This window comes from Vulpes lagopus, chromosome 8, assembly GCF_018345385.1.
Source record: "Vulpes lagopus strain Blue_001 chromosome 8, ASM1834538v1, whole genome shotgun sequence".
Taxonomy (NCBI): domain Eukaryota; kingdom Metazoa; phylum Chordata; class Mammalia; order Carnivora; family Canidae; genus Vulpes; species Vulpes lagopus.
In genome coordinates, this window is record NC_054831.1 from 122,045,080 (window position 1) to 122,067,937 (window position 22,858).

The window sequence follows — 22,858 nt, forward strand, 5'->3', positions numbered from 1 at the left end:
AGGCAGTAGTGTCTAATCGCTGATTAGAAAGTGTGACAAGTTTTATAGTGCCCAACAAGCACACTGATCCCATTACTTACTGTATTTAAGAATGAAATAAAAGTATTGTTTCCCTTTAGTTTATATGTACTATTTTTTTTAAATGACTTAGTAGGACATAATTCTTGTTATGTGATTTGAGCATAAATACTTGATAAATAGAACTGTTAGGTATTTCTTATGGTTTAAAGGCTCCATGAGAAAATGACTGAGCCACTAGTGCTGAGGTGAGTGCTGTGAGCTGAGAAAGTTTGGGAACCTCTGGTCTAATAAATCCTCTAATTCAGGGCACATTAAAAAACTGTAGGTTTGTGAAGTCCATTTAGTGGGTTGTGGCCAGCATTTTTTTTTCTCCTTAATAAAATAGATTGGTAAATAGAACACATTGCATGTAGCAAAGGTAAATATTATTGCATAAAACTTATGTTCATTATGTATACGTACAAATAAGTATGGGTATCTTGGGTCACAATGTAAAATGTGTATTTCTTGTTTGGGATGATTTTAGAAGCTGAAAAGCCACTAAGACTTCAACCTCCTTATTTTAGAGATGAGAAAACAGCCAGGAGAGTGAAAGCTGATTACTGCAATTCACAGCCACCAGTGGCAGGCTCTGTTGCACTCAGCCTTGCTATGCTGGGTGGCCTCTGCTCACAGGGATCCTCCAAGGCAGGCCTCAATTCTACCCTGTAGAGGTATGGTCACTCAAAGTCACATAGCTACAGAAGTGAGGGATCAGTTACCCTCATTTTGGTTCCAAGACCCATTTACACCCCACAAATGCCAGCAGCCACACCTAGAACAAAATGGTTTTAATCAATTGCGTCACCCTCACTCTCCTGGGAGCGGAGCAACAAAAAGGCTCGGCTCCTGCCCCCAGAGGACAGTAAGGCTTATGTGTCTCTCCACACTGCAGGGCCCAGGCTGGGCAGGCAGGGGGCAGAAGGCAGGGAGGGAGGGAGGGTGGGAGGGAGGCAGGGAGAGAGGAAATGGCAGGTGGCTCGAACACAGGAAAGCAAAGGGGCCCCTGCTGGTCCTTGGGCCCCAGGGCCCAGCCCCAGTACTCCTGCTTTCCCCTCCCTGGCTCGAGAAAGGTCATGGAGAAGAGACAGGGGAGCAAGTCCCAGCAGCAGGAAAAGCAGCAGCAGCTGTTTCCTTCACCAATAAATATACTTCATTACCAAGCTAGAAGAGAGGGGTGGGAGAGGGACTGGGTGGGGAGGAAGGGGGGAGAAGCTGCCACCTGTGTTGCTGGGATTAAAGCAATGACGAGATGGTGCCAGACCCCCCACCACTAACCTCACCGCCCCCCAACCTTCTTCTTAAAACTGTGAAAAAGCTTTTAACATGGCCCTCCTGTCTCCAGGGCTGCTCTAAAGCCTGACTGAGAGGAGGCACCTGGCAGAGACCAGGCAGAGGGAGGGAAGGAGGGAGGCTGCTGCTCCCCAGAGGCTGCAGCTGGAGGGCTGGAGCCAAGTAAGCACTAAGGGGAGAGGGAGAGAGAAGGAGAGGGAGGGAGAGGGGAGGAAGGCTGAGCCACTCTCAGGAGCAGCTCCCAGCTGAGACCAGGGGGCAGAGAGAGGCTTGGTGGGTGGTGGGTGACCGCTGTCCAGTGTTAAGCTTGGGGCTGCTGAGGAGGGAGGGGGCCGAGTTAGGGATTTTCCCATCTGAGTGGCTCCGGAGACCCCCCTCCCCCCAGAGCAGCAGGGGACAGAGAAAAGCCATCACTTCTTTGGTCTTTGTGGCGGCTCAGCAAGTGGGGTGGGAGGGAGGGCAGAATGGGCCCTTAGCGGGGAGTGCCACCTCAGCAGAGTAGGACTGGCTGGGAGCTCTGGCAGAAAGGTCACAGTGAGGCCAAGGAGCCCCCAGAAAGAGGAGTGGGAGTAGTCGTAGTGCAGTGCAGAAAGGTATGGGCATGGTGCCCTACCCTCTGCCAGGGCCCTTGGGAAAGGCTAAGCCCCCAGGGGTGGCCAACGAGAGCAGGCAGGCGCAGGGTCCAGAGCCAGCACTGGGAGAAGGGCGAGGTCGCTCTACTGCCCAGGCAGGGGGCTGGTCTTGCCTACTGCAGAACTCCCACTTTCCTTCTGCTTCCACCCGACATGGTAGCTCTGGAGGGAGGGTGGGACCCCATCCTTTTTCAGAACCTTCCCTGAAGCCACGGAGGAGCTAGCCTTGCCCGTAGGAGCAAGAGTGGCAACAGGACAAGGCTAGCCCTTACGGACTGGAATTCCACTCCCCTTCCTGCCGCCAACTGAAGTATAGGGCAGTCCTTGAAGACAGCTTCAGCCCTTGCCTCCCAACCTGAGGCAGGCCAGAGCCCTCCAGGGACATGGAAGCGGGACATGGGGGGCATTAAGAGGGGCTTCCCCTCCCGCTCTTCTGCTCAGGGCTGGGACCAGTCAAGGGGCAATCTGCCCAAAAGTCTGAAAGCCAGCAAGTTGTAGCAACCCCCCACCCCCAATGCCAAACAAACAAACAAAACAGGAAAATGAAAAAATGGGGAGGGGGGGAAGACAAACCAAAACAGAACCCCCTGACCTCCTGCCCATGGCGGAGGGTCCAGCCAGTAGCAGAGGCTGGGGACCAGAGCTAGGAGGGTCTAGCTGGGCCGGCACTGAACCTGGCCCTCGGAGCTGTCCTCGTCGTCAGAAGCCCCAGCACCCCCACTGCTCAGGCCTGTGATCCGGTAGCCCATGTTGAGCAGCATCACCTCCAGTGGGTCGGCATTCATGCGCCGCTGGTTGGCCTGGGAAGCACCCTCCATGTCCTCCACAACTCGGCCTGTGAGGTCTTCACTCTGTGGGGGAAGGCACACACACCACTGGGATATATGTGTATGCAGGGGCAAACACACACACAGGAAGCAATACATTTGGAGGGGACATACATACCAGGAGATGTACATGAGATTTGTACATAAACTCATGTGTGTATATTGGGTGCAGGGGAATACACATACTGAGACATGTACAGGGACATGCTCACCAGGATACTTCTGTGAGGACATGACATACCACATGAGGGGCCCATTTGGTAATATACATTGGGAGGGAACAACACAATACACTGAGATAGATATATATATATATATATAGGCACACACCTATCAGGATACATGTCGGTGGGGCCCCATACCAGAAATGATGGGGACATACCACATGGGGGGCCTGTATGTGGACACATACAAGAGAGGACTCACACAGGGTCTGTTGGGCACACCTGCTAGATACCCAGGATGGGGAGCACAGACGACACCCCCATCCTATTCCCTTCTGTCATCACTTCCAACAATGCTTCCTTTATCCTTCTCTTCTCTCCTCATGGGAGAGGCCTGTAGGGTTCTCTTTAAAATTCACAGTAAACTGCCTCTGTAATTAGATACACCACTTGATTTCTGCTTTGCTGGCTAGAAAGGGGAGGGAAGTGGGTCAGAGGGCAGGGGAGGCCTCAGGCCAGCCTGCCTGGCTATGCACTCTGGGAGCAGAAGGGACCATAACACCCTAAGTGTCGCTATGGACTGGACACTTCATAGGAATCACTTCTTTAAAACAGCCTTCTGAGGTGGTATTGTCATTTCCATTCCAATGTACAGATGATAAAAACCTGGGCCAGAGATGGTTAAATCCCTCAGGCAGTGAGTGAAGGGACTAGGATTCAAACATAGGTTCACCAGACTCCAAAGCTTGCATACTTCCCATGTAACCAAGGGATTGGTTTTTGCCCAGCTTCTGGGGGACACAACACAGTGGTCTATGAGGGGCAGGGTACTTAGGTACCTAGGGGGCGTCTGAGGTACTGTTCTCACGAGGTGGTGCTGGAGCGCTTTGGTTCCCTCCCTCCCTGTCTCCTGCACCCCTGTCCTTGGTTACTATTTCCTGTATATGAGTCTCATCTCCACTTGCTCAGGGATATGCCCCTAGAAGGCAGGTGCCAACTCTTGCCCCGGAACTGCCCACTCACTACATTTGGCACTTCCAGAATTTGATGGTTCCCACCTTGACACAGTGTTGGGCCTTTGGGTAAGAGCTCACTCATCCTAGCAGCTTTTAGCCTTTGGCTCATTTCCCCTCCCAACCCTTCCTGAGTCAGCCAGAGGCCTTGCACAGTGTCCAGCCCAACCTTCCTCCCTGTCTAGTTTTGCCCATCTTCTCTATACCCTTACCTCTGGCCGTGGGTTCCAGAGCCGCACAACAGGGTCGATGCCGCTGGTGGCCAGGAAGCAGTAGCTGGGGTGTGGCTGCAGGCAGTTGACGATGGACTCGTCCCCTTGGAGCACGCGGACCAGGTTGGTGGTCTCCTTTTCCCAGATGAAGAAGGAGCCATCGTCAGAGCCACTGACGATGTACTGAGCGTTGCTGGCAGAGGGGCAAAGGGCAGGGAGGTCAGGTGGGGTACTGCCCTACAGCCTCAAGTAGAGGCTGTGTGGCTTAGGGCGAGGGGGAACACGGACATCTGGAGCTGCTCAGCCCCCTGAACTCTGGGATCTTCACTTGACTCAGAACTCCCACACGTGGTAATCCTCTCTCCAAATTGCTGAGCCCTAGTCACTGTCCAGCTATTATTAAGCTCAGGATTAGGGACTGTTTTGGTCCCTTCAAGATACTCTCCCTCAAAGCATATTATAAGCTCCCTGGGTGCTGGATCAGATCTTGCATCTCTTAGGTCTCTGGGAACACTCTTGTCTAAGCCTTCCCTCAGCAGCTCTAGCCTTCCCGGGTCCAGACCCTACAGTACATCTGCTCCTCACACAGGACTTACACTTAGAGGGGATCTTGATGGAGAGATTCTCAAATTCAAGTGTTTCCTACCCAAAGAAAGTTACACCATCTACAAAGGAGGGTTAGGGGTGATGGAATCTGAGACATGGGCTATGTCCCTCAGTAACTGGGCACAGTTCTGAGCACATGATGTGCCAAGACCGCCAGCTTCTGAGGGCTCTTGCCTCATACCTCCAGCGGAGGAAAGCTCCAAGTATCAATATCAAAAAACCAAGCTCTGGCACATGGAGACCGAGGAAGAGGAGGTAGAGGATAAAGGCAGAGTCCAGGCCCTGTGCTAGATGCTTTATGGTTGTCCTCATTAATCCTCATTATGGACGACCTCTGAGTGGGGATGGCTGGTCTCATTTTATAGATGAAGAGACTGAGGCCCACAGAGGTGAAGCCATTTGGTCAAGGATACAGAGGCAGAATTGGGATTTGAGACTTCTCTAAAAGCATTATGCCCCCACCCCCACCCCTGACCTCCTGCTGCCAACTAGCCTGTGCCCTCCTCCTCTTCAGGACCTCGGACCTGCCAAAGAAATTGGCCTCCTTGATATCCGTAGTGGTGTTGCAGTGGCCACAGTAGCGGAATTGGTAGTCGTAGCTTCGCTCCCGCAGCACCATCTCATCCTCCGAGATGGAGTCCTTGCGGCTTGTGCTGCGGAGGCGGACAGGGCCGCCACCGCCACCACCAGCTCCCTTCTTCTCCTCTGGGGGCAGAGAGCATGGAAAGGTGAGGCCTGTCCCTCTTCCCCTGCCCTCCCCTGTCTCCACCCCTGGCCCTGTTTTCAGCCCTACCCCTACCCTGGAAAGCTGAGAATGACTGTGAGGAAGAAGCATCTTTGGACAGAGCCCTTGAGGATGTTCAAGAGGGGACCTCAGATGCTAGGAGGGCCTTGGCTCAGGTCCCTGAAAAATGTCTGAAAGCCCCAAGGATGCAGAGGCCCGCAGTCTGTTTCTGTGGAGGTGAGAGGCAGGGAGGAGAAGGTGAAGCACTACCGAGAGCCTTGAAGGGGAGATTTTTCTAAATAGATCCATGGCTCTGAAGGCAGTAAGGTCCAAGCCCTTCCTCGTTGGAAGACAAGTTACAGATCCTAACTGAGGCACTGACTGGTTAAGAGCCTTGGGTAAAATCACAACAGTTTTCTCAGTGCCTTAAAAGTGCCTTGGTTCTGCCTGCCTCCAGGCCTTTGCATGTGCTGGTCCCGAGACCAGGAAGTCTTCACCTCCCACAGCTACTTTTAATCTAGTTACCTCTTCTCCCTCATCCTCGAGATCTCAGGTTAAATGTCTCCTCCTCTAGAACCCCAGCCTGATACCAAGCCCTGCCCCATGCACCCATACCATATCGGGTCCCCATGGCACTCATCACACTCTGTTTCTCCTCCATCGCTTGGTTCCTTCACTAGGGCTGTAAACTTCATGAATACAGAAATCTCATCTGACTTGTTCACAGCTGTACTCCCAGGACCCAGCACAGTGCCTAGCACATGGTAGATGCTTGATAACTACTCAAACAAATGAATCAATCGCACGGTTAGTAAACTGCATAGGAGAGATGAGGATCCATGTCTGCCTCCAGTGAGTTCACATTTCACCAAATACCCAGCTCACTCTCCAATGCTACTGAGGTGAGCTAGACAGGGCTTTTTAATGCTCTCTGTGCAGGTAAGGCAGTGGGTTCAGGGAGGCTGCGCTTCACCCAAGATCACATAATTACCACACGGCAGAGCCGAAGTTGGAACCCAAGGTTTTACACCACATGCATGAGGTATTTCTACTGCGCTATGCTGCTGCCTCTGTTGCAAGTGTGCAAACTGGAATGAGTGCAACCCCCAGCTGCTGCCTCTTACTCAGATGTCCAATGGAACGGCCAAGGCCCTATCTGTGAGCAGGCTGAGCAGGCCCAGCTGGAGCTACATAGATGGCCTGAGCTGAGCTTGTTCCTGTCCTGAGTTCCAGGCATTATACCAGGTGCTTTAAGCACGCTATTGCTAATCCTCCACAGAAACTGTGAATGGGAGGTACTATCACTCCCCCTTTACAGATGAGGAAACTGAGTCTCAGAGAGACCAAATGACTGTTCCAAAGCCACATGATTTCTGAATCAACACCTGAATCCAGGCGTCACTGATGTCAGAACTATGTCCTCTCTAGCATGTCACATAGGACCTCAAATAGAAAGTGACAGTAACCCCTCCTCAGTGCCCACTCACCACCATCATTTTTGGAGAAGAGGGCTGCCGTGATGTCTCGGCCCAATGCGTCACAAGCGCTGCTGTGGGCCTGTTCCGGGAACTTCCCTTTGAAGTCATCCAGGCACTCCAGGGCCTCAGCCACATACTTGAGCTCAAAGAGGCAGCGGGCCAGGCGAAAGTGTGCCTTCAGGTGGCATGGGTTTAGGGAGATGGCCTTGAGGCAGTCCCTCAGGGCATCGTAGTGGTCACCATCCCTGGGAAGGCAGGGGAGTGTGGCTTGGAGGTGGGGCCACATAGCAAGCAAGGAATCCACTCAGTCTCTTCTGCTTCCTGTGGCCACCTCCGCCCACCTCTGATGGATCTCAGGGAGAAGGTACTTGGGGATGGAAAGAACTCTAGCTCAGCCCAGGCCTTGGTCCCCAGGAGACAGAGTATGTTAAGGAGATAAGTCAGGAACCCTGAAGTCATGGTGGGGATGGTGGATGGGGGTAGGGGTGGGGTGGGTGGTGGGTGGTGGTGATGGTTTGTGTGTGCTCTTGGGGGGGAAAGCAGTGTCAGGCTGCCCTCTGCTGGGCATAGAGTGCAACTGTGCACTGGCTCACCCCAGGCACCCGCAGCTCTCTGCAGCAGAAGGCCTGGCATCTTGCCCATCTCAGGCTCCCCAAGCCCTCCTTTTCTTTTCCAACTACCTCCTCAAATCCCCCCGGCTGGTCTTCAAAGCCATGGCCAAGGCAGGGGGCCCTCAAGGACAGTTCTGTGGTCTGGGGAAGCCAGAAGTGCCAGGCTGGGGACTCAGGGTCTGATCAGCAGGCAGCAAGCCCTCAGCCAGACCCCCCTCTGTCCTGGCTGACTGATCCACAGCAGCTGTGGCCTCTACCTCCCGGGGCTGAAGGATGGGGACTGACAGACTGGCAGAGTCAGCTCTCTGAAAGCTGATGGCAAAGGGGGGTGGGCACACCAGGAGCTCCAAATCATCCCCACTCACTTCTTCAACCTCCCATAGCATGGTCGAAGGGAAGTGGGGATGGTTTTGTGGGGAGAGTGAGTGGGGAGGGGTCAAAGGAAAGTCTCTTGCTCTCCCACCCTATGCCAGAATATAGAATACACTCCCCAGCACCTCTCATCTGTTTCCACCTGTCATTTGGAGAGCCAGAGAGGTCATAAGAACCACTTCTTCTCCTTCGGTAACTGTGTGTTTTGTTTTTTTTTTTTTTCCTTTCCCTGCTGAGCTGAGATGGGCCTAGGACCCAACTGTGCCAAGCAACACTCTCCAGGGTAGATGTTCCTTCCACCAACATAGAGCACACAACCCTCCTGCATAGGGCCAAAGCAGGCCCGACAGGGAAAATGCCCTCCTGACCCTCCTTTCCTACAGCACTCAGAGGGAGCATTCAGCCCTTGCAGCAGCCATGCCCACTTCGACAACAAGCAGCTCACCAGTGTGGGAGCAGGCAGGGGACAGAGTGCTTTGAAGGCATGGCCTGCGTCAGAACGACTGGCTGTGATGAAGGAGCAGGCACTGTTTAGAAACCCAATTACCACCTGCAAAGTGCCCCTCAGAGCTCCTGGAGAGAGCCAGACAGAGACCAACCAGGAGCCAGGGGGTGACAGCTCCCACTGCATCCAGGAGCAGATGGCAGCCCTGGAGAGACAGGCCTGGGACAGAATGTGACATTCTAGGGGTCACTGGCAGGCATGTGGGGATGGGGAGAGCAGGCTGGCCCCAGGGCTCACCCATCCAGACTCACTGCCAGATCAATCTCCCTGAAAGGACAGCCCTCAGCACATCCCTCTCCTGCTCAAAACTCCTCAGTAGCTGCCCATCATCCCACTGAATCCAGGCCAAAACGCCACCGCTCTGCATTCCAAGTCCTTCCCAGGCCGGCCCCAGGCTACCTCACAGACTCATCTCCTGCCAGTCCCTTCCAGAACCCTCTGCTCCAGCCAAATGGATTTGTTGTTCTGCAAACAAGCTCTTCAGTCAGTCCCCCACCCCCACGCCTTTGTTCACACCATTCATCTTCCTGGGAATGTCCTTCCCTGTAATCCCCTCCTCCTTTTCATTTCCTTGCCTAAGCCTGCCCACATTTAAAGCCCATCAGACACCTCATCTTCCTGACATTTCCCTGACCCCAGCTAAAGTGACCTAACTTTTCTTGATGCCCACAGCGCTTCACCTGATCACTCAAAGACTCATTGCTTCCTGCCTCTTTGATGATGAACCATGATGTCTTTGTCCTCCGTCCAAAGGCTGGGCACTCTGGAACACAGGAACTCAAAGTGAAGAACTTTGTGTCCCTGGTCTCTAGTGCATAGTAGGAATTCAGAGAACATGTCAAGGGCACCCATGGATTGGGAAATCATTAGCCACTCTTAGCAAGAATGTAGGAGTGAAACAGCTCTCATTCTAAAGCCTGGATGAGGACACTATTCTACCCAACTCCTGAGACAGAGAGGCAAAACACATCAGGATGGCCCCCAAACCATCACCTCCTGGGTTGGGTTGCCATCTGAGCCTTTGGCAAACTCTTGATGCCTAAGCTAAGGCCTATGGGGGTAGCATCTTCCCAAACCCCCATCTACCATCCTGCTGACTTGGGTGGGTTTCTTAAGCTTCCCTCTCTGGCCTGCCTTGTTGCAGCCAGACGATGGCACACCAGCTGGCCTGTCTGTCTGGGCAGAGCCGACGGATGCCAGACGGAGCAGAAATGGCTGTGGGCCCAGCTCTATCCATCTCCAGTCCTGGCCTCGGCTGGGGGATGGGGTCTGCCCGCCTGCTTGCCTGCTGGTGCTGCAGGCAGAAGGGCTGAGAGCCCTGATGGTCTCCAAAGATAGCGGGTTCTTCAGGATATGGACCCACCCTTTTACCACCAGCCACTATGACCCAACATGACCTACGGCCAGCTTTAGATCCCTGGTATCTTGTTTGTGCTTGGTCCAATGGTCTAAGAGCATAGGGAAGCAGGCCCCAAGGTCAAGGAGCTGCAGAATCAGATAGATACCACCTGAATTCACCAAATGCCTCTTTTCTATCTAACAAGAATTCCACTGCTCCTTCACAGTCCAATTCAAGGCACAATTATGCAGCAATTGGGATTAATCATTCTCTTCAAATCCTACTTGCCCAGTGACCACATCATTTTATAACAAAATACCGTGTTGAAGCTACTTGTGAACATGTCCTACTTCATTATGAGCTTCCTTGGTGCTTGAGACCTCCTGACTTCCAGTCTGGAGGTGGGGAGGAGAAGGAGGCTAAGGAGCCCTAAGAGGCAGTGGGATGCCACTGCCACCTTCCCGGGAGGCCTCAGCAACTTGGCTCCACCAGGCCCCGTCTTCATCCCTCATCCTGGCCAGAGTCCACTCACCACTTGCGCTTCATGTAGGCAGCAGCTCGGTTCCCATAGAGCATGGCATTGTGAGGGGCCCTCTGCACGGCCTTGCTGTAAAGCTGAATGGCCTGGGTCCACTGCTGGCAGGCAAAGGCCTCGTTGGCTTGCTGTTTCACACGCTCCAAGTATGGGGGCAGCTCTACCTGGGGGCTATGGAGAAGGAGAGCCAAGTCAGGCCAGCCAAAGAAGGTCAGAGAAGTCTGAAGCCTTGCCTGAGGGCCACCCGTATTTTCTTGGTCTGTGAGATCTCCATTGTCATTTAGAAGAGGGGACCACTCCTATCCTTGGCCTGGATTACTGTAATAGGTAGTGGGCACAGTCCAGATACACTGAACCAGTGGAAAAAAAAAAAAAAAACAGAGAAACAGAAATGAAGCTATCACAGACAGGTTAAAGGCAATTTTCTCTCTAAGTAAACTCTACAACCAACATGGGGCTCAAACTCATGACCCCAAGATCAAGCGCTGCATGCTCCACTAACTGAGCTATCCAGGGACCCCAAGAGCGATTCTACTCTATTTCCCAAAGGCAATTCTTAATCAAATTCCTGGCCATGACAGTAGCTAGCCACCTGCCTCCACATTGAGATGAACCTTATGACCACCCAAGTTCCTCCCATGGATCTATAGACATCTGTTTCTCTCAAAGCTCAGAGGATTTGAGCACCTCTGTATCTAAAGTCCAGCATTGGGTCTGGCAGTGAACAGAAACCAAAAGATGGTATGGGACAAAGAAAAATATAATAGGGGAGGTCCATCTGTGTGGAACACCTTTAAGAGAGAGCTCAGTACTAAGAGGCAGCTGGCCCCCGGTTCCTGACCTAGCTACTGATACCAAGGGACTGAAGCTTCAGTTTGAGCATGACTGGAATCCTACCAGGGAGGAGCAGTATTGGAAACACTAGCCATATCCAGAAATACTCCGTTACTCCATTACAACCCTTGCCCCAGCCCCTCAAACTCTGAGGTGTGTGCCTGGATGCTTTACAGGACATGCTCTTTTCTCCAATTATATGGTAAGGTACCATAAGGTGTAATTGGGACTGAGAGGGCTGGACAAGTCAGTCTGGCCTCACCTGACATGTCCCCTATTCTCTGGCAGCCGGAAGCCGTTGCTGTGAAGGTGCAGGCCATTGGACACACCGTTGGATACACCATTGGTGGACATCTTGCCATTCTGAACTTCTGGCAGGGGTGGGGAGAAAGGAACAGCAACAACTCAAGAGAAAGTCCTCATTTCTCCTCAGCAGCCTTCCAGCTTCCATCACAGGACCTGATGGTTCCACTGTGGGCCATTCTCCCGTGGTGAGATCCATTCCCAGAGAGCAAGTTCTGACACGCAGGCAAATGCATAAAGAAAAGCCTGTGCGCCCTCTGCTGGTTGGAGAGGGACACAGCTTCAACTTGACATTACCCTTAGCTGGGGGTTGGGCAGGGAGAAGTAGAGGTGCCTAAATCAACAGTAAGGCTCAGAGAGGAGTCAGTGAGGAGACTGATCCAGGATGAGAAAGGAAGGGCAACTACTTCAGGTCCTCAAGAGACAAGCCATGGAAAGAAACTGCTTTTTGAGAAGGAAGTGAAAAGGACCGTGATGCCAACCTCTTTGATGGATCTCTCTGGCCTACTGTTATCTTCCTTCTTACTGTACAGAAGAATGTTCTTTCAGGGAATCTACCCCTTTTGGTGGATCACAGCCACAGTACAAGAGAAGAGGCAGCTTTCTCAGCAGAGGTGACACACATTCAAGCTCCCAGCAGAGATACCCTATCCCAAGAGAGAACTTACCCCCTGAGGAGTGGCATTTTCGAGGCAGGAGGAAGGTATATGGCCGCTGCTTATAAGTCAGGTCAAACAAATAGACCTAGAGAGGAAGGGTCAAGAAAAGAGACAGAGACCATGAGGTAAGAATGTGGCTAGCCATGAGCAAGGCCTTGGTGGCTTGATGGCTCTCAGGAACACAGTGGGTGTTGAGGAGGGAGCCATCAAGCAAGGCCAGGAGAGGTTCCTATGGAGCAAACCTCAGACAGGAAAATATTCCCAGTTCCTGGCCCTTAGGGTAGACTGCTTAAAACACTGCCATTAATTAGAATCACATGTTTAAATTGGAAAGGTGCTCAGAGGTCACAAAGCCAAATGTCTCACTTTACAGATGGGAAAACTGAAGCCTCAGAGAAGGGAAGCAATTTGCCCAAATTAACACTGCTACTTACTTATCTCAGCAAACATTACCTATTATATTATTATCTGTTATACCATTAGTATAATATATTTATTATAGCATCTATAGTATCTATTATAGTATATCTATTATACTAATAGTAATATATCTATTATACTATTATCTATTATAACATTTATTGAATTCTTACTTTGCTTTAGAAACTTTGCAAACTGTTTTATATGATTTATCTCATTTCATCCTAGAAACCACCCCATAGAGAGGTACTACTATTTTTTTAGTTTATTGTTTTTAATAATCTCTACACTCAACATGGGACCCAAACTCACAACTCCAGGGACCAAGAATTGCATGCTCTTCTGACTGAGACAGCCAGGTGCCCTAAGAATTGCTATTATCATCTCCTTTATAGAGGAAGAAATACAGGCTCAGACTTTACTTACCCAGGGCCATAAAAGCAACATGTAGCACAGCGAGGACCCAAAACCAAGTCTGTCTGGCTCCAAACCACTCTGCTAGACTGCCTCTCTACTCATCCGTATGTTACCTTTAGGCCAGGTGATGGCTCAGCAATCTGAAGCCAGAACTATATTCTGAACTCAGGTGCTCGCCTGTTCTCTATCCCAGTTCTTTGGTACATAACCCATCATGCCTTGTAATGTCATCAACTGGTTCGCTTGTCATGTTTCCCCTGTCAACCTGGGCTGGATCATGGTTCACATTTGTTTCCTTCATGTTTATAATAATGCTAGTCCCACAGTAAGTACTCAGTGAATGTATGCAGAATAAATGGATTTGAGCAAGGCTTACTAAATATCCTGAGAATATGCAAACAGTAACCTGCCATAATCAAGGAACACTCCTACAGCTGGCCCTAACCCACAGCCTCGCTCTGAGCCCCAGGATTTTCTCCTAGGAAAAAAGATGAGGAAATTGAGGCTCAGAAGAATGAAGACACTTGTTCAAATTCACAGTACACAGAAGATAGGTCCTGTCAGTTCTAAAGCTTAAGAAAAAGCCAAGGCCAGGGCACTTCTCTAGGAATTCCAAAGATGCCTTGTTGCTCGTACATTTCACCATAAAGTCATTTACAATAAGGCTGTTGCTTCTTGTCTGCCTCATGGTAGTGGAAGTAAGAAATAGGACCTGGCTACTGAATATGGGTGGCGGAGCAAAGCCACCCTGGGAAGCCATACATACCTGCTCCCCTCCCATGTTGACCAGCAGCTCTGTGCCATTGGGGCTGAAGGTCACATAGGTGGCAACCAGCACTCGCAGACGGTTGTTGTAATCAGGCAGCTTCACTGGCAGGTGACCTGTGGGGAACAGCTTAGTTACCCTAATTGAGCTTCTCCATCTCCCCCCACAGGGGCAGGGGATTGTATGAAGCCAACCATATCAATAATGGTAGCAATTATATTCATCATAAAAGCAGCTTCAAGTGTTGAACACTTACTAGATGCACTAGGCTAATTAATTGCTTTTTAAATACTCTATCTCACTTAATCATTATGATGCCATTTTATGGAAAAGAAATTAAGATTTATAAAGGGTAATGGTTTGCCAAAGGTCACAGTATGGCTGGTCAATGACAGTCAGGATTAAAGCCCACATCTGCCTTACTCTAAAACCCTTGCTCTTGACCACCATGCCATGCTGTCTCCTGTACCACCCCAGAGAGAGTCAGCACCCAGTCAAGAATTTGGGGCCAGAGCTGTACTCAGTCCTACCTGCTACGTAATACTGGGCTGCACCATCTGGAAGGGGCTTCTGCCGGTCACAGAAGGTGTGGACACCTGCTGAAGGGCTCTGCTTCATGCTCTTCCTGGTGGGAAGGCAAAGCATATAGATTATAACCCCTAGCACTACCCCTGGCTGGACCAGACCACAATCCCTAAAAGAAAACCTAAATGAGTAACTCTGAAAGGAGGTACCTTTCTTCCTTACCTCAGCAACCCCAAAGGTTCACCAACTAGATAGCCATGGCCACATACATTACAGTGCTTTACAAGTAGGTCCTGTCCATTGTCTTGGTCTTCATGACCACCCTATAATCCCCATTTTACAGATGATGAAGGTAAGGGTCAAGGTCCACTCCAGGTCATGTAGTGTGTGAGGAGCAGCAGTGGTTGCCCAAACCCACAAATGAAAGTAAAGCAGGCCAGACATTCCTGTGTCTGTCCCAGGAGTCAAGTGAAAACCCAAGCTAGCAGAGCAGGTCTGGGACTTATGTGGAGGTTCTGAGTATATTCTATGTTTGTTTAAAAAAAAAAAAAAAAGAATAAAAAAATTAAATTTTCTAAAAAAGAATTACAAGATTATAACTCTGTACAAATATTCAGAGTAAAAGAACAAGCAGAAAATATTATACACAGTGATTTCTTTCAGGTGGTGGACTATGGGTAGTTTCTTTATTATACTTCCCATATTTTCCAAAACAAGTATGGATTACATTTTTTTTTTTAAATCACAAAATTTAAAAAACCTACCTCAAAAAGAAGAGGGCATGGCAACGAGGGAAAGGGGCAGCAGGTTCCCAGGGACTTGCCCAGGGGAGACCGAACTATTCATACCTGTGGTTATGGATCATGCGAATGTCATAGAGCCTCACAAAGGGCCCACTGGCCCCTACTGCCAGGCAGTTGTTGTCCTGGGGGTTGACAGTGAGGCACTTGGCCTCCACCAGCTGGCCACAGTACTCTGTCAGGTCAATCAGCACTTCCGAGTGTTTGCTGTTCTCCCGAAGGTCATACTGGCTGTGAGAGAGGACAGTGTTAGGGGGTGGGGGTTGGGTCCTCCTGTGAGGCAGGGTAGAAGCTAATGCCTTGTTATATAAAGCAACTGAGAGTGGCTTTGACCTGTTCCTTAATAATAAGAATGGCAAAAACCATTCCTATTTCTTTTTCTTTTTAAAATATTTTATTTTTAAGTAATCTCTATACCCAATGTGGGGCTTGAACGCATTACCCTGATACCAAAGTTGCAAACTCCTCCAACTGAGCCAGCCAGATGCCCTGAAAAACCACTCCCATTTCTTGAGTGCTCACTGTGGGCCAGGCACCTGAAATAGGCTTCTCACACAATCTGTCTTATTCTTCATATAACTACTGAAGGTAAATATTACTGTACTGTTTTTTTTAACAGGTATCAGTGATATTGCTATTAAATACTATTACTTTTGATTAATAAGAGTGAGAAATTGCTTTGTGTCCAGTATTGTCCCTAAGTGTTGTGCATGGCTTATCTAATTAAATCCTTCCACCATTCCCAGGTACCATTAGAACACTGAGGCTGAAGGCAGGTAAAGAGCCTATCTGGGATGACACTGCCAATAAGTGTGAAGCTGTGATAGTGCAGAGCTGGCGAGACAGCCTTTAACCACTTGGCTCTTCTCCTTAACTCTACTTTTAATCTAATTTCTTACAGGAAACAGAAGAAGTATAGAGGTGACAGAAAAAAGAATCTAGAGGTCACCTAAGAGCTATCTAGAAACAGTGCGCCAAGACAACTCTGAATCCCACTCAGGCGGTAAAGGTCATGCCAGACATCCCGGGCAGTAACACGCCCCTCAGTGCAGTTTGGGGGACTGTTGTGCTGTCGAGAATGGCACAGAGAAAGAGGGGGGATGTCCCCTGTATGCTCACTCACCTCCTGCCTAGACATAGGCAATAATCTCTACCCTGTCCGCCTTACCTTTCTAAGCCAATCTCACTAGATTACTTTTCCTAAAATACTGTTTTTGTTATATCACTCTCCTGCTCAAAAAACTGCAGATTCCCCAATGCTTCTAGGATGAGTTTATTGTTAGTTTATTTTCACCAAACTCCTCAGTCTGTTTTCCAAGACCTGATTTCATACCAGTCTTATTCCTCAGTTTTCTGTGTCAGTTACAACTATCCCCTATGTGGCCTATCTACCCCTGCCTTTACAAACTCTGCTTAAGTTGGGGAGGCCACTCTGCTTTTCCTTGCCCATGCAAATCCTGTCTATTCTGGAAGGCCCAGTGTATGCTCACCTTCTACTAGGAAGGTGATTCTCTACTACTAGTAGTCTTCTACTACCTTCCCTGATTGTACCTTTGCTTAAGTGCTTAGGCTCCAACTCTAGATGCTTAGCTTCTACCTGCATCCCTGGCACACAGTAATTAGTCAAGGTCAACAAGAATAACATGGAGTTGCACCTGCCATCGCCAAGCGCTTTCTTTCTTCCAAGTACTATCCTAAGGTTTTCACAGGCATTATCTTTATTTTATTTTATTTTTTAAATAAATTTATTTTTTATTGGTGTTCAATTTACCAACATACAGAATAACACCCAGTGCTCATCCCGTCAAGTGCCCCCGCCCAGTGCCCGTCACCCATTCACCCCCACCCCCCGCCTTCCTCCCCTTCCACCACCCCTAGTTCGTTTCCCAGAGTTAGGAGTCTTTATGTTCTGTCTCCCTTTCTGATATTTCCCACACATTTCTTCTCCCTTCCCTTATACTCCCTTTCACTATTATTTATATTCCCCAAATGAATGAGAACATATAATGTTTGTCCTTCTCCGATTGACTTACTTCACTCAGCCATTATCTCAATTTTAATACTCAGGCCAGCAAAGGGGATAATATAATTCCCATTATACATGAATAAACTAAGATTCAGGGGGTAAAGTGACTTGCCCCAAACACTGAGTGACAGAGGTAGGACTTGATCCCAGGTCTGTCTGACATCAGTGCCCTGCTTCTAACTGCTGTTTATGAATGATTTACATATCTCTCCACCATTGTAACAGGGAAGAGGGCATAAAGCCCTATAAGATCTAAAGGGAAGCATTAAAGCAGGTTGGGGAGATAAAAATTCTAAGGTCACCTCTGAAGAAAGGAGTTAAAGGGCATTGTGACCATTTTAGGATGAAGGGAAGTAGAGGCAAAGGTGTGACAATCCAGGCCACTGCAAAGGGAGAAAGCCCACTTTACCATTTCTGGCTGGCTATCTCTCCCTTCTCACACATACGCTCACTGATCAACTATTCGAGAGAAGTGTATCAAGCACCTTTATGTGGCAGGCACTGTGCTGGGCTCTAAGGACACAACCAGGGACAAGAGACAGGTGGAGTGCTCTGACAGTTCACTGTTTGGTGAGTGATACAGACAAGAAGATAAACCAACAAGTAAATAAAATAAGAGAACTACGGATGGTAATTAGAGTGATAGAGGATATAATTAGGGTGCTGAGACAGAATAATGGAAGGGGGTCCTACTTCAGACAGGATAGTCAGAGAAGGTGCTTCTGAGGTGGTGATTCTTTTTTTTTTTTAATTTTTTTTATTTATTTATGATAGTCACAGAGAGAGAGAGAGAGGCAGAGACACAGGCGGAGGGAGAAGCAGGCTCCATGCACCGGGAGCCTGATGTGGGATTCGATCCCGGGTCTCCAGGATCGCGCCCTGGGCCAAAGGCAGGCGCCAAACCGCTGCGCCACCCAGGGATCCCTGAGGTGGTGATTCTTAAGGTGATCTCAGGGTGAGAAAATCCAACACAGAAAAAACTGAGGACAGAGGAAACCACATGGAGGGAAAGCAAGTGTGAAAGCCCGGAGGAAGCAGACTCTGTGCTGGTGAGAGCAGGCCGGCAGGCCTGGATATAGTGTAGGAGAGGGTAAAGAGTGGGGAAGATGAGAGCAGGACAAGCAAATGTTCACAGACAAGTGCCCTGGGCAGACAAGTGAGGGTGGAACTCTGCTGAAGGGAAGGAATGAGGCCTGTAGAAGGAAGCAGCAGGGGCAGATGGGATAGGGGAGCCAACATGCAGGGGAACCAGGGAAGGCACAGGCCCCGCTTCATCCCTCAGGCCCTTACCGAATAAGCCCATCCTCAGCAGCACTCCAGAATGTGTTGGGCCACATGGGCGCTGTGGCGATGCGTTTCACCCGGTTTGTGTGGTCTCCAAACATGTGGATCGTTTCCTTTACTGTCAGGTCGTGGACATGCACTTTGGAGTCGGCTGCCCCCGTGATCAAGATTCGGTCCCCAGCATGAGGCAGGAACTGCTCCAGAAAGATTGAAGAAGAGATTGGCAGGTAGTGGGGGTAGGGCTGGCCAGGAAAGAAGACTAGCCTGGATGTTACCACCCTCTTTTCTTCATATCAGGTAAGAAAATGAGCCCATCTAAGACAGTCCACTAAGAAAACTGGATCTCAAGAATCAGCCCATAGGCCTACAGGTCAAAATTGGGGCATACACCTTTACTTTGCTGGAGTAGTCCTGACATGCTAAACTGACTACCTAAGGAATCCCTTTCCTTTGATTCTTCCTCAGGTAAGAGCTGAGTGGATGCTAATCATGGCTGTTACCATTTACTAAGCATTTACTATGTGCTAGACACCTGAGCAGGTACCATATCTTATTCATATTTAAAATAACCCCTTAAAATTGAGGTTCAGCACTAACACTGGGTTAACTCAAGTCTGTCTGATTCCCATATGCACACTACCTTATGAGGACTTTTTGATAAACTGAGGATTCTGTAATAAATTATCTTTAAAATGAAAAGGACTTCCAGTGTTTTAAGAAGGAAGTAGGAATTTAAATTGGCTTCAAATATTTCTGGAGAATAATCTGGCAATAGGTAATAAAATAAAAACTGTTTCTATTTTTCGACCCCAAAGTTCCACTCCCAAGAAATAATTCTATTAGAAAAAAAGGGACCTGTGCAGAAATGCTCAGTGGCCCTCCTCATAATAACAAATACTGGAAATGGCTCAAATATTGGACCCTAGGGAAAGATTGAGCATCAGGAGACAACATCTCCATGTAGCTATTATAAAGAATGAGAACCCCGCCATTCAGACGAAGTTGAGAACAAAATATTCCAGATGACATGTGATAAGAACAAAACAGCCATAAGTATAGCTTTGAACAGTAATTTTACAAAAGTGTGCAGTTCTGTCACCTAGCTTTGGGAAGAAAAAATTTAGGTGTCGTGCTAGTTAACTTTTTCTCTTTTTCTTGAGTTCAAAAAAATTAATTATCTTCTTTCTTAATTGAAAAGTTTCTTCCTACCCAAAATAAGGCTGAATGGGTGCTGGGGGTAGGGCATTATTCTGCATTTAAGGAGCTCAAGTCCTACTTAACTGTTCACAAAAGAACAACAATTCACTCTTTCCACATACCATTCTCTAATGGATCACCAGGGCAAGGGGTAGATGAAATAGATGGAATTTAATCATTTTCAGGGGCAACTAGTAGTCTTTAATCCTGTCTGGAGACAGCATATACCTCATGCACAACAGAAATGAACAGGTGAGCTCTTGAGGGCTAGAGCCACACTCATCACACACTGTAGTTGCCACCAGGGGGAGCTTGTGGGTTAAATAAAATTGTGTGTAGTGCTACTTAGTATCTAGAGAGAAGAATCCTTTTCTACACTTGAATGGAAGAGGAGGCTGAGGGTCTGTGAATGTTAAGTGCCTTGCCCTAACTATTAGCGAGTATCAAGACCATTGTCAAATTCTGGTTTCCGAACTCAACATTTTGTGCTGTATGATGCCAAACTGATGGCATAGGTCCCTTTCCCAGATCCCAACCCCTGGATTCAAATTGAATCTAACACTTTTCAGGAGGCAGAAAACAGTCCCTGCTTGCCATGCAAGAGGTGAGTCAGCATTGTTCTGTCTCTAAAATTGCAGAAAATCATCTAGGATTGGTCCCTGGAACAGGAGGTGAAAATCAGAGCTTAGGAAGGAGGCAGGGTTTAGGGAGATAAGTAGGTTCTCTGCTCTCAAATCTACCTTCTTCATGTATCTTGTAATTCTTCTTGATATTAATTAGGAAAATATTTCTTAGATTAGTGAAGCTTTCCAAAAGACAGCCTCATTCTCACATACATCCATTATAGAATTTCAGAGCTGGAAAGGTCCTTAAAGGTCATTTCCTCCAACCTTATACCTGGCAGATAAAGTTCCCAGTGTGGAAGTACCTCAGTGCTTGGACATTTCTTACATTCTCAAAGGGTCCATTCTACCTTTTCCAAATTGCTCTAGCATTAGACAGTTCTCTCCTTCATCTGGTCCACATTTGCTCCTGTGGACTTAAGAGTCACTAATCTCACATCTGTTCTCTGGGACCAAAAGGCAGAAGTTTCATGTCACTTCCACTTACAAGCCTTCAGAGGTCTGAAGACACTTCTAAGTCCTATTCCCAACTCTCCTCAGCTCAACTTCCACCAACGAGTCAGTAGCCCAAATGTAGAATAGCGAAAAGCACCTGTGCCAGGTGCCTTTTTACAATTATCTCATTGAACTATAATATTAAGCCTATGGATTGCTGCTTCCCTTTTAAAATTAAATGATTTATTTACTCATTTATTCATGAATCTGGGGGTTTTTCCTAAGCTAACTTCCTATTTACAGATGAGTAAAGGGGCTTGCCTCGGTCACACAGCTTCTAAGAGGCAGAGAAGTCTTTCTGCTATCTAAGTTCATGCTTGGAACCATACCACATACCATCACCACTCAAATAAATGTAAATTCACCTAGAGCTGGCCTTGTGGCTCTACGTAAGGAAGCAGAACATGAAAAAGAGATGGGGTTCCAGGAATCATAGTCAGATGCTCAGATCACAAAGGTGTCTGTAACCCCAGGGGGAACATGGGACACCAATGGGCAAATACAACCATGTGCACAGCCTAGTCACACCTTGTACTTGCTCTGTGCCTTATCCTGCTCACCTTGACAGAGAAGATATTTGCTGTGTGTCCCGTGTGCATGGAGAGCAGCTTCTTGTGGTGCAGAGGGTCCCACACAATCGTGTGCTGGTCATCGGAACCAGAGGCAAGCAAACTGCAAGCATAATGAGGGGTTCTGACCTCTCAAGTTCCTAGGCTCCATTCCCTTACCCCACATTCCCTATTCATAGGGAATGAAGCCACATAGAGCACGACAAACAGGAGATATCACAGAATTCAAGGTTATCTTGTAAACATTACTTGAGTTTCTTATATTTTGTCCTAAGGACTCCTCATTATTCCTTAAGTGCCTTAGGTTATCAGAAAAACAGGGTTTGGGCAGTTATCCAGTTCATCATTCAACTCTGTGTTGATAATGATGGACTAAACTGAAGTATACAGAAAAGTGCAGCAGTCTCTCTTCCTTAGTTCTACTAAGGAGGAGGAAAGTTTCCCCTCTCAGCCTCCTCACTCCCATCTCCAGAACCTTCTGAGGTGCACTAGCTCATACTCACTCTCCCTTTTCATTCCATTCCAGACAGTTGACACATCCTGAGTGACCCTGGGGGAGTAAACGGAAAGGAACAAGAAGAGAGCCAGTTAGAGGTTCTTCTGGGGGAACACAACACCGAAAAGAACTAAACAGATAAGCTGGGGATCCCTGGGTGGCGCAGCGGTTTGGCGCCTGCCTTTGGCCCAGGGCGCGATCCTGGAGACCCAGGATCGAATCCCACATCAGGCTCCCGGTGCATGGAGCCTGCTTCTCCCTCTGCCTGTGTCTCTGCCTCTCTCTCTCTCTCTCTCTCTGTATGACTATCATAAATAAAAAAATAAAAAAAATTTAAAAAAAAAATTAAAAAAAAAAAAAAAAAAAAATAAACAGATAAGCTGGCCTTTCCATCATCCATGTTTTCCTGGTGCATGTGAGTGACCAGATTTGAATTAAACTGCCTGGAATCTTAGAATATATAACCTACTTTCATAATCACAATCTCACTTAATACTGAACCCCTGAGCCTTTTATTTAATATTTAAATTTATTTTTTTAAGATTTTATTTAAATATTTATTTAAATATTTATTTATTTTTTTTTAAGATTTATTTATTTATGATAGACATAGAGAGAGAGAGGCAGAGACACAGGAGGAGGGAGAAGCAGGCTCCATGCCAGGAGCCCGATGCGGAACTTGATCCCAGGACTCCAGGATCGTGCCCTGGGCCAAAGGCAGGCACCAAATCGCTGAGCCACCCAGGGATCCCCGGATTTTATTTAAACTTTTAAAAAGATTTTACTTGTGGGCAGCCCCGGTGGCTCAGCGGTTTAGCGCCACCTTTGGCCCGGGGTGTGATCCTGGAGACCTGGGATCGAGTCCCACATCAGGCTATCTGCATGGAGCCTGCTTCTCCCTCTGCCTGTGTCTCTGCACCCCCCACCCTCTGAGTCTGTCATGAATAAATAAAATCTTAAAAAAAAAGATTTTACTTGTTTATTTGAGAGAGAAAGAGAGAGAGAGAGAGAGAATGAGCTAGAGAGAGAGCACAAAGCAGGGGAGCGGCAGAGGAAGAAGGAGAAGCAGCCTC

The 22,858-nt window shown here is 48.4% G+C and overlaps 1 protein-coding gene across 3 annotated transcripts in view; it reads right to left on the reverse strand.

The window, feature by feature from the left end:
* Positions 1-836: 836 nt before the first annotated feature.
* WDTC1 (WD and tetratricopeptide repeats 1) overlaps positions 837-22,858 on the reverse strand; it is a 62,143-nt gene continuing 40,121 nt past the window's right edge. The window contains exons 4-16 of one of the 3 annotated variants that reach the window (XM_041766542.1): positions 21,793-21,839; positions 21,281-21,392; positions 18,412-18,599; positions 15,144-15,326; positions 14,301-14,395; positions 13,771-13,886; positions 12,177-12,252; positions 11,468-11,576; positions 10,369-10,542; positions 7,019-7,254; positions 5,332-5,512; positions 4,202-4,336; positions 837-2,836 (exon numbers count right to left, since the gene is read on the reverse strand). In XM_041766542.1, the coding sequence (XP_041622476.1) occupies positions 2,767-2,836; positions 4,202-4,336; positions 5,332-5,512; positions 7,019-7,254; positions 10,369-10,542; positions 11,468-11,576; positions 12,177-12,252; positions 13,771-13,886; positions 14,301-14,395; positions 15,144-15,326; positions 18,412-18,599; positions 21,281-21,392; positions 21,793-21,839 (1,722 nt within the window). In that variant the 3' untranslated portion in view covers positions 837-2,766. Of the gene's footprint in view, positions 2,837-4,201; positions 4,395-5,331; positions 5,513-7,018; positions 7,255-10,368; positions 10,543-11,467; positions 11,577-12,176; positions 12,253-13,770; positions 13,887-14,300; positions 14,396-15,143; positions 15,327-18,411; positions 18,600-21,280; positions 21,393-21,792; positions 21,840-22,858 lie in introns of all 3 variants that reach the window. The other 2 variants (XM_041766541.1, XM_041766540.1) reach the window with 2 other exon arrangements.